The 11,853-nt window shown below is 48.3% G+C and overlaps 1 protein-coding gene across 3 annotated transcripts in view; it reads left to right on the top strand.

Moving 5' to 3' along the window:
• Positions 1-10,177, top strand: part of ARHGAP25 (Rho GTPase activating protein 25) — a 32,295-nt gene extending 22,118 nt beyond the window's left edge. For all 3 annotated transcript variants that reach the window (XM_035120641.3, XM_035120640.3, XM_035120642.3), the window contains 4 exons: positions 774-895; positions 1,154-1,359; positions 3,971-4,572; positions 7,933-10,177. In XM_035120641.3, coding sequence (XP_034976532.1) covers positions 774-895; positions 1,154-1,359; positions 3,971-4,572; positions 7,933-8,131 — 1,129 coding nt within the window. In that variant the 3' untranslated portion in view covers positions 8,132-10,177. The remainder of the gene's footprint in view (positions 1-773; positions 896-1,153; positions 1,360-3,970; positions 4,573-7,932) is intronic.
• Positions 10,178-11,853: the final 1,676 nt, after the last annotated feature.

Genomic DNA, 11,853 nt, shown 5'->3' with positions numbered 1-11,853 from the left:
AGCGTTGCGCGGAGCACCGGATCAAGGAGCCGGTCTGCAGAGTCAGCGCCCAGCAACGCCGTGCTGGATTGAGGAGGTGATGCTCCGTGCGGCGTTGCTGGGCGCTGACTCTGCAGACCGGCTCCTCGATCCGGTGCTCCACGCAGCGCTGATCAGCACCGACCCAGCAGGCCGCCGGATCAAGGAAGCGGCCTGCCGGGTCGGCACCCAGCAGCGCTGCACGGAGCACCGGTCTGCAGAGTCAGCGCCCAGCATCACCGCACGGAGCATCGCCTCCTCAATCCAGCACGGCGTTGCTGGGCGCTGAGTCGGACACAAGGACACAGGGACTGGACGCAGAGAAACTTGCACTTTATTATATAGGATACTTATTTACAGTGCAAGAGATAAGAGAAGCATTAGTGTTCTTCATCAGAATCTCGCAATGGCGCTTTCTGGCTACACGCCCAGCAAAGTAGTTTGGGGACCCCAAGGCGCCGCCCCTTGCTCCTACGGGAGCTGGCACGCCTCAAATCAGGCGTTGGGGGAAAAGGACACCTGTCCGATGCTCCTCCGCTGGCCATTTCCTGTAGAGGAGCTCTAGGCTGCAGTCGTGGCTCTTGGATGCTGCCGGAGCCCTGTACCGACCTGCTCATTTCCTCCTGCCCTTCACTGGACCCGCTGCTGGAGCTCTGACTGGTTGAGGAGCTGGACTTTATGATGGGGGGGCCGCTCTCTGTAACTCCGCCCCCTTACACTCACTTCCCCATTTTCTGGCCTCTGGATTCTGGCAGGTTCCTCCATGAAGTCCAGCAGAGTTCTGCCACCAACAAGATGAGTGTGGAGAATCTGGCGACAGTGTTTGGAGTGAATCTCATCAGACCAAAGATTGAAGACCCTGCCACCATTATGAGAGGTGCAATGGGGCAGAGGGGTGGGGTGTTTGGGTGAAACGAGGTGCCCCATTTATCCAACAAGGTGCACCCCATTTTGCAAATGTTCATATAGGTTAGTGCAACCTACATTTCTAGATTGTTAAATGAAGCTGATATTGTATAGATCAGTGGCTCCCAACTGGTGGTCCTTGGGCCCCAGGGGGTCCATGGCACCATTCCCCATGCCTCAGGCTTCTACCTAGCATGATCCTTTGGTGTGTTCCTCCCCCCCCTTGCAGGCACTCCTCAAATCCAGAAGGTGATGTCAACCATGATCAGCGACCATGCAAAGCTCTTACCCATATCGAAAGACATAGCACCTGCTTCGCCTCTGCAGAACAGCGACTCCAATAAATCTCCAATTCCTCGCAGCTCCGTCGGCTGGGATGCTGCCCAGAGGCCACTCATGGCCAGGGCGGGGAACAGGACTCTCCTGCGGCAAATCGTGAGCAGCTTTTATTATTATTATTATTAATTAAACTTGTACCCCACCTTTCCTCCAAGGAGCTCAAGGCTGCATACATATCCCCCCCTTTTAATCCTCACAACCACCCTGCGAGGTAGGCAAGGCTGAGAGTGAGTGAGTGGCCCGAGGTCACCCAGTGAGCTTCCTGTCCTAGTGGGGATTTGAACCCTGGCCTCCCAGGTCTCAGTCTGACACTCTAACCACTGCACCACACTGCCTCTACGTCTTTCTTCGTGGCCTCTGCGTCTTACCCATGCGCCGCAGGGTGTGTGATGCACATTCATTTACATTCATTTAGTTGCTTACAGAAAGGCTTACAGAAACCACAAAGTGGCTTCCAAAATAACGAAAAAGCAACACGAAATTTAACCCAATGCAGTAGGGATATGAAAACAAATAAAGACAGGTAGAGCGAGATGCAGGCACAGCAACAAGACTTCACTAGCGGCAAATAGAGCCAAAATGGTTTCCAAGGCATGAATCTCAGAAGAGCCTGCTGGATGAGGCCAATGGTCCATCTGGTCCAGCATCCTGTTCTCACAGGGGTCAACAGGATGCAACCTATGGGAAACAAGCAAGCTGTGGGAATGTGCAGGGTGGCAGGAGAAGATATATTGTTTATTAATATCCTTCCTAACTTGCACTAGCAAGTTCCTTTTCTTAGCAGAATTTACATTCCCCTTTTTACACGCACAGCAGATAGCTGGTTGCAGGCTTGTGTAAGCCTCTCACTATTATACAATTCAGTCTGTCTCAGACTGAATTGTGCGTTCCTGGTAAGTTCTCTTGAATCCCTCTTAAAAGAATAAAGACGTCACAATCTTATTCAAAGTCAATAATAGAAGTTTACTCACATCAGTTCACAGTTGGATTCCTGAAGGCAGACTTAGTTACAAATATGTACATGTGGATCTACCCCATATGGGAGAATTATTCTAGTGCTTCTGCTAACTGGGAGCTAGCAGAGCAGTCCTAGCTAAAAGCTGGTCAGACAAAGAAGGAAGGGGGGGAGAGAGGTGCGCTGCGTGACTCGTCCTTTTGTTACCTGGACAGGTAAGGTCATGCCCAATTTCTATCACATGCAAAAGGAAGGATGCTCCAGCCAGGAGGAACAGGAAGTTTCGACTGGCTGGACCAAACACCCCCTTGCATGTCCACTCTAGGAAAACAAGGAATGTTGTATTTCACTGCTCCCAGTAGATTACATCCCACACAAGCAGGATTGGCACACAAGAACAGCCCTCTTCCTTCCCATGTTTTCAAGCAACTGCTTGCTATTCAGAAGTATTGCTGCCAGCAACTCTGGAGGCAGAGGGTAGCCGTGATGGCTAGAAGCCATTGATAGTCCTCTCCTCCTCCATGAATTTGTCTACTCCTCTTTTAAAGTCATCTAGGTTGGTGGCCATCACTACCTCCTGTGGGAGGGAGTCCCACAGTTTTAACTCTGTGCTGCCTGAAGAAGTCCTTTCTTATATCTTTCCTGAATCTCCCAACATTCGGCTTCACTGGATGTCAATGAGTTCTGGCATCGTGCGAGAGAGAGAAATGCTTTTCTCTATCTACTCTCTCCAAGCCATGAATAATTTTATAAACTTCTGTTTATCCACATTTACCTTTTCTCTGCTCCTTCCAGGTATGGTTCATGCTTTAAAACTCCACGGCAGAATGCCCCCCCTTTCTTGCTCCAGAGCTTTCCCTGCAAAAACCTACTCTTTAAAGCTTAATTGGAGCAAACAGAAATCCACAGAAAACCTGAATTTCCATTTGTTGAGCTTCAGCTTTAAAGAAAAAACAACAACAACGCTCAGTCACTGAGCTTTTTAACATGTGGACCTGTTCCTGAAAAGTGTGGAGCAAATTAAGTGTGGATGATGATGGCGATGACGATATTTATTTATTTATTTAATACTCCGCCCATCTGGCTGGGTTTCCTCAGCCACTCTGGGTGGCTCCCAACAGAATTAAAAGCACAATAAAACACCAGACATTAAAAACATCCCTAAACAGGACTGCCTTCAGACATCTTCTAAAAGTCAGTTAGTGGTTTATTTCCTTGACATTGGATGGGAGGGCGTTCCACAGGGTGGGCGCCACCACCGAGAAGGCCCTCTGCCTGGTTCCCTGTAGCTTCACCTCTTGCAGTGAGGGAAACACCAGACGGCTCTCGGAGCTGGACCTCTGTGTCTGGGCAGAACGATGGGGGTGGAGATGCTCCTTCGGGTATACTGGAACCGAGGCTGTTTAGGGCTTTAAAGGTCAGCACCAACACTTTGATTTGTGCTTGGAAACATAGTGGGAGCCAATGTATACGTCTTTGAGGACCTTATCGTCCTTTCTCAAAACTTAGAAGTCCTGAATGCTGCAACCTTTCTTCAAAGGGGGGGGGTCTCTCCACCCCCTTGATCATTTGGGTCACCCTTTTCTGAACCTTTCCCAGCTCTAGAATGTCCTTTCTGAAGTGAGGTTGACCAGAACTGGATGCAGTATTCCAAGTGCGGTTGTACTGATTTCCCTGAAAAAACCAGCCCTTCCCTTCCAGTGTCTAGTTTGGCCTCGGCATCTGCTTGAACGCTTCTCTCTTCTCTTTCAGAAAGACAACCCTGACGTCTCCATCTCTGAATCGGCTGCCAGGTCAGCTCAGTCGGCAGAAGGTAACGGGGAGATGCAGCCCAGCGATGTTCTGGGGACATGGACAGAAGAGCCCCGGAAAAGGACTCAGACACTACCGAGCAGGAAATGCTTTTCTTTCCTTTCCTCCAACAGAGGGAACCAAAGCACAGATGGAAATGAGATTTTCAACAGTGAATTTTGGTCCTCACCTTCCCCTTCCCCAGCCGGCTTGCAGCCTGTTTCTTCTACAGCTGCCCACAAAAGGACGCTCTCGGGGGGACTGTCCAAGTGGTTCAGTCTCCCACAGGCTTCCAACTCCCACACCCTCAGTGGTTCAGCGCTGGAAACGAGGAAGGAGGCCCACGATGAGAGGCCATTGGACCAGATTAGTGAAATTTCAGGACAGGGTTCCCCAATACATGACATTCCTCATCCTGGGCAAAACGGGGCAGTGGTTGCAAACCCCAGTCCTGAAAGCAGGAGCTGCCATTCAGAGGACCCCGAGGTCCTTCGGAAGATGATTGCGGAGCTTAAGGAGGAGATGGAGTCACAGAAAAAGGACTACGAAGAGCAAATTAGGAGGTAATGCAGATATCTCGGTTGAGTCTGTTTCTCTCTGAAGCTGATAGTTTTATTTTATTCATAGCGGCCAAGTACTCCGTATTTCCCGGGAAACCCCTGTTTTCCCTTACCGTTTCCTGGCGGTCTCCCGTTTCAGCTCCTCTCCCGTTAATCTCCCTTATTTTGGCTCATGTCGGCGGCCATTTTTCTGGTGTCGCTTTACCCATCTATGGGCACCAGAAAATGGCTGGCGCCAGAAGTCGCATCTACGCATGTCTGGAAGTGCGTAGATGCAACTTCCGGTGTCGCTTTGCCCATCGATGGGCACCGAAAATGGCCGACGCCAATTGGCAAAAAGAAAGGGGATAATGATAAGAAAACTGTTAAAGGAGAATTAAAAATGAAGACCGGGGAAGGGGGGAGGTAGGGGAAGCCTTCAAAATAATGTTTATGGATAATGAATGGATATAGTATTTTTCTTCTTTTTTTCCTGTTTTCTTTTTTCTGTTTTTCTTTCCTTTTTTATTTTTTGTGGGGGTGGGGTGGGGCTTTTCTTTTTTATAAGATATGTATAGATAGATAGTTGGGTGGACACCCTCCTTTATCTTCCCTCGCCATCCTAGAGCTCCCTGGTGGCAGGAGGGGGCTCGGGGGGGAGGGAGGAGGGGACAAACCCAACTATAAAATGGACCACCTTCAACTATCCACTTTGCATGGGACTCTCTCGTGGCAGGAGAGGGCTCGTGGGGGGGGGTAGAAGAAGGGGGAGAATATGTTATGTATGTCTTGCTTTATTGTGTAAAATTAATAAAAAATTATTCTAAAAAAGAAAAGAAAGAAAGAAAATGGCTGACGCCGGCACTGGAAGTTGCGTCTACGCACTTCCGGACATGCGTAGACGTGACTGCCATTTTTGGTGCCCATAGATGGGCAAAGCGACACTGGAAGTTGCGTCTACGCAACTTCCGGTGTCGCGCGGCTGCCGATCCCAGATTTCTCCGCGAGAGACTTGGCAGGTATGATTTTATTATTTATTTGTTCCATTCCCACCCCACCTTTTTCTCCATGGAGCTCAAAGTACATGGTTCTCCCCACATTCCTCCTTTAATCCCCACAACAATAATATTCTGGGGGGGGGGGTTGTTATTGTTATTGTTGGTTATTACTGTATAGTATGTACAGTATTTTTTGTATTTCATCTAATCCCAATGCCCTGCAGTCATCAGAAAGAATGCACATTCTCTCCTCCCCACCCCCAGAAATTTCCCCAAAGAATTATGGAAAACAAGTGACATTTATATATCATTTCTTACTCCCATCAAATTGATCTCTTAATGGATAATCCTGCAAATACAGAATGTGGCTGTTTGCTGGGTGCTTGAACCATCTTCAGCAGGCATAGGCAAACTCAGCCCTCCAGATGTTTTTGGGACTACAATTTCCATCATCCCTGACCACTGGTCCTGTTAGCTAGGGATCATGGGAGTTGTAGTCCCAAAACATCTGGAGGGCCGAGTTTGCCTATGCCTGATCTTCAGCATCCTTCCTGAACTTTGGGCTCTCCTGATCTTTAGGACTTCAACTTCCACCAGCCCCAGTGTCCATCCAGCCATCTTCTCATGAGCTCCAGCATCGTAGGGCTGTGCTGGGGAGAGCAGATGGAAGTAGCAGCCCAAAGCAACCAGAGGGAGCACCATGTTGAGGAAGATAGTACAGTAATAATACAGTAAAAATGCATCCATCCTCCCTGCCCAGCCCCCCTGTGCGCACATCTGTCCTGGCTACCAGCAAACCATGCTACACTGCTGACAAGATGGCATCTCCCATTCCAAGGATAGAAACTAAGTGGAGGATAGAAACTAAGGATAGAAGGACAGAAACTAAGAAACACATGCACCCAGGTTAAGATAAGATAAGATAAGATATCTTTATTGTCATTGTCCCCTTGCGGGAACAACGAAATTACTCGGTTGCTACATCCACTCAGATAAAGCATTCCGCATAATCCAAAATTACAAAAAGCTAATTAAAAACAGTAATTATACTACAAAATGACAAGTAAAATAAGATGACTTCAAAGTCCGGGCTTTCCATTTAAGGCCAAAATTGCTCTAGAGAAGAAACTGTTCCTGAGACGGCTCGTTTTTGCCTGCATTGTTCTATATCTCCGTCCTGATGGCAGGAGCTGAAAGAAATGGTGACCAGGGTGCGTTGGATCTCTTGATATATCTAGTGCTTTTCTATGGCACCTGGTGGTGTAAATTTGTTCTAAGGTGGTGAGTGAGCAGCCAATAATGCTCTCTGCTGTTTTAATAATTCTACACAGCCCTGCTCTGTCCTGGGAAGTACAGCTTCCGTACCACACACATAAACCGTACGTGAGCACGCTCTGTATGGCACAGTGATAGAAGGCAAGCAGCAGCTTTTGTGGAAGATGGTTTTTCCTTAAAATTCTCAAAAAATACAGTCTCTGCTGCGCCTTCTTCACAAGCCCCCTTGTATTAACACTCCAGGACAGATCCTCCTGTAACTCAATGCCTAGAAATCTAAACGTTGTTACCCTCTCCACACAAATTCCATCAATCAAGAGTGGCTGGACCTCGTTCTTCTGTCTCCTAAAGTCCACCACAAGCTCCTTAGTTTTCTTTGTGTTTATGAGCAAGTTGTTGACTCTGCACCACTCTGTCAGCCGCTCCACCTCATCTCTATACTCAGTTTCACCCTCCTTATCAGAGATGAGCCCGATGACGGTTGTGTCATCTGCAAATTTGACAACCCTATTTCTAGGGTGGGCAGCGACACAATCATATGTATAAAGTGTATAAAGGAGCGGACTAAGCACGCATCCTTGTGGTGTTCCTGTGTTAGTCCTAAGCATGTTTGACATATAAGGGCCCAACCGGACCCTCTGGGAGCGATCTGAGAGAAAGTCCAGTATCCACCCACAGAGTGATCGCGGGAGCCCCAGATTTCCCAGTTTCGTTATCAGACGTCGCGGTAGAATGGTATTGAATGCCGAGCTGAAATCTACAAAAAGCAGTCTGGCGTAGCTCCCCCGCTGCTCCAAATGTGCAAGAACAGCTTGGAGGGCAATCGCCACGGCATCCTCTGTTGTTTTGTAGGCAAATTGGAATGTGTCCAATCCCTCTGGTAGGCAGGCAATGACATAATTTCGTACCATAATTTCGGTTAAGGGTGCATGCGACAGGCCTGCTTTGATCTCCAACAGAATGGCCAAAGGCTCAGGAGGAAGGGCTGGGGAGAAGTGGGGAAAGCTATATCTGAAATCTGCTCATGACCTGCCACCTGAGGCAGTTGCCTCACTCTCCTAACGGTAGGGCCAGCCCTGCCTGTTGACAACACTTCCCATTTTTTTTGCAGCCTCGAGAAGGAGAACTATGAGGTCTGGGCCAAAGTGGTAAAGCTGAACAAAGAGATCGAGAAAGAAAAGAATAGGTTTGCTGAGCTGGAGAGTAAGCTTCAGGGCGTCGAGCGTTCCCAGGCTGACGTTGAAAAGAAGAACAAACTTCTGGAGAACTCCATTAAGTCCATGATCCAATCTGCAACGAAAAGTGACTAAGGGAAAGGGCCGCTCATTCTGAACAGAAACTAGCCGTGCTCCTTGCAGGGCAGGGGGGCGGTCGGTCAGAGGCTTTTTCAAGCACCGTGCCTGCCTTTCTTTCAATGGCCTGTTGTGCTGGGTCATGAGTCAGGCCTGGTGGAGACTGGTGAGTCCCAGGCAGCTGATAGATGCTCTTAGTATATGCTGGAGAGCTGCAGGCTGCAACCTCCTCCCACGCCCAACTCTCTTTGCAGTAATAGCACAGCCGCCTCAGGCCATTTTCCTTCCTGACCCCCATTGATTAAACATCCCGTTCTTGTGGCCAAATCGCAAGAGCTGCCACACACACCCCCCCAGCATTCTTTCACTTGCTGGCTTTTTTTGTGTGTTTTCATTCCATGTTATATTTATTTTGCCAGCCCTCCTTTTAATCCTGCTTGGCAATCTTGATTGCAGGACCAGGCATCGGGTTCCCCTACCCCAACTCATGCAAATGAGAGACCAACGAGGCTGGTTTTTTGGGGGTTATTGAATACAGATGAAAGAGGATTGGCTTAAGCATGGGGCAATCAAAATACTTACAGCCCGCCCGCTGGAAGTGATGCGTGGTCAATCCAGACGGGGGTTCCTAAGACTTACATCAAATAGGGTGGCCCCCGAAGGGACCGCCATCTGGGGGAGTGCCTTCGGTCCTGGCCCCCCCTGGGCATGTGGACATAGCCACTCCCCATGAATCTCTTTAACGGGATACCCCAGCGTTTGGAGGGGCAGGCAGAAACTACAACCTCCCTTCCATCCAAAACAAAGGATTGCCCCAATGCCCAATCAGTTGTGACGATTGCTATGAGGTAGGCAAAACCAGTGGGTCAGTGTCAATTAGCCCGGTGGGCAAATTCCTACCCGACCCCTTAAAGAACGATGACCACCGTAGCCACAGCAAAGCCATTGACTATCAGCTTAAACCAAGTGTGGGTGGGCAGGAAAGAAACCTGGCGAAGGAACAAACAGGTACAGTGGTGCCTCGCAAGACGAATTTAATTTCGTTCCACGAGTCAATTCGTTTTGCGAAAAATTCGTCTTGCGAATCGTGGTTTCCCATAGGAATGCATTGAAATTTCTTTTTTTTGCCCATAGGAACGCATTAATTAAATTTCAATGCGTTCCTATGGGAAACCGCGATTCGCAAGACGAATTTTTCGCAAAACGGATTCATCTTGTGAGTCACCATCAGATCCCAAAACGCATTCGTCTTCCGAAAAATTCGTCTTGCAGGGCATTCGTCTTGCGAGGTACCACTGTAGTGCCCCAGGTGTGGGCTGCTTAAATGGGCAAGGGGCGGATCCAAGGGAAGCCTACCCGCTCTGTTGGCTCTGCCCCTGGCAGAATTGTAGAGCTGAAAGGGACACAACCTCTGTGCAACCTCTGTGACGGTGGCCTTGTGAGTCCAACAATTTATTTCCCATTCTAATTTTGGTGCTGGCCACCCTGTTGCATGTCCCCTCCCAACCAACAACTTTGCCTGGGAGCCGTATCAATCCAGTTAGCTGTTGCCTTCTTGGGTTTGATGGTACGTTCTATTTTATACTCACTGGCTGTGGCCAATGGTGTCTGAAGTCCAAAACCTCTGGCGCTTGGGGAAAGACAGCCCTGGAATGAAGGAACCCTACAGAAACTTGACACTGAAAAGACTTTGTCTACTTTCACACTTTGGTGTTTTGTTTAGAGCTGAAATGAAACAAAATGTTGCCTAGTCGTCAGATGAGCAAATATTACACACCTGAACACAGTGTATTGAACCTTTACACCCAACCCTTGAACAGTATCTTTTTTAAAATGAAGAAATGTGTGTGTGAAAATGTCCAGTTGTTGCAAGCACTGGAGGGCTGGCTGGATAGCTTTAAGATATTAAGCAGCCCAAAAGTGTGGATCAAGGTTCTAGTCCTGTGGGAGTCTGGTGGAGACACAAAACTGCTGAAGTGAAGAAGAGATCTAACCTCAAAGTGGTTTCCTCCTATGCTGGAAGAAATACTGGCACATAAAATGATGGTTTCATCTCTGTATAAAGTCTCTGACATTTTGTGTTCAAACAGTTCCTGAAATGCTCTACTCTTGAGCTGAGAAATGGGGTGGGAGCAGGACACCATTTCACTGAGGGAGGAGAAATTCTGCAACAGCCTCACAAGCTTCAGGCTCACAATTTGAATTTCTTTCTTTTTCTTTTACTAAGGTTTTTCCAGTGGCAGCTAACATAATAAAATTAAAATAGAACAATAGAACAACTTATTAAAACAAACAAAGCAGGGTAAAGGTAAAGGGACCCCTGACCATCAGGTCTAGTTGTGTCCGACTCTGGGGTTGCGGCGCTCATCTCGCTTTATTGGCCGAGGGAGGCGGCATACAGCTTCCCGGTCATGTGGCCAGCATGACAAAGCCGCTTCTGGCGAACCAGAGCAGCGCATGGAAACGCCGTTTACCTTCCCGCTGTAGCGGTACCTATTTATCTACTTGCACTTTGACGTGCTTTCGAACTGTTAGGTTGGCAGGAGCAGGGACCGAGCAACGGGAGCTCACCCCGTCGCGGGGATTCGAACCGCCGACCTTCTGATCGGCAAGCCCTAGGCACCACATACAATTGTGGAGTCGGCAGGAACCCCCAGGGGCAGAGGCATTCCTAGGACAAGGAACTGTATTGGCACCCTCTGTGAAAATACCACTTCTCCCTCTTTTGATCTTGCTGCAATAGCGGCTGTGTGTCACCAGCACAAGGGACCCTAGTTAGGCCTCTGGAGATGCAGAAGAATATACAGAAGAGAGAGAGCCTAACTGATCACATTCGTATAGGGAGACAGTTGGCCGAAGAGAAGAAGAGGTGGCTTACGGTGTTTCGAATGACATTTCCTTATCTCAGGTTGTGCTGAGAAGCATAGAGGAAAAAAGGGGCACATAGCTAAACTCTCACTAGGTGCAGTAAAGTGGCTTCTGTTTCTTTAGCACAACAAATCAACTTGAAATAAAATTATCAGGACTTTTTGCAGTTTGGAAAGTGTCAGGGAAATGCTAGCATGGGATGAACGATTAACTCTAAACACCCTGTAAGCAAATCGGGAAGAACGCAGAACAAATGCTCGCAGTCACCCAACAGCTCAACAATGGATAGATATAATCTAACATCTGCGTAAGCTTTGTGCAAGCAAATCAAAATGAATGTTCTGGCGCTGCTGCTGCTGCTTCCTTCATCTCCCCTTCTCCTTATCTCTGTCCAGAGCTGCTTTGCCTACCGCAGCCCTGAACCCAATGAAGGAGCAAAAGGCTGCCTTTGAGTCCCGACTCCTCTTCCCCTTTAGACAATCTCTTTATTTCTCGTCTCCGGGTTGATTAAATGGTGCTTAGCTTTAGAATAAGTCCAAAAATCGTATATAAGAGGTCAAAATCTTGTAAACATGGAAAGGTTATTTTTTATTGGGGGCGAGCCAAGGGGGGTGTAACACAGAACTTAGCAGTCCTTAATTTTGGGGGTGATTTTTTCCAGACACTCCCGGGCCTATGCCTCTGGCAAGGGTCAGTTTTGCCAATCTCTAGGTGGTACTCTGATCATATTCTAGCCCAAACTCCTGCAATGCAGGAATCACAGCTAAAGAATCCCTGAAAGATGATCTAACCTCTGCTTCAAAACTCCCATCGAAGAAGAATCCACCACCTTCCAATGGAGTCCATTTCAGTGTCAAACAGCTTCATTGGCT

Source organism: Zootoca vivipara, chromosome 6, assembly GCF_965207765.1.
Source record: "Zootoca vivipara chromosome 6, rZooViv2.hap1.1, whole genome shotgun sequence".
Classification (NCBI taxonomy): domain Eukaryota; kingdom Metazoa; phylum Chordata; class Lepidosauria; order Squamata; family Lacertidae; genus Zootoca; species Zootoca vivipara.
This window is presented reverse-complemented; position numbering and strand designations above follow the sequence as displayed.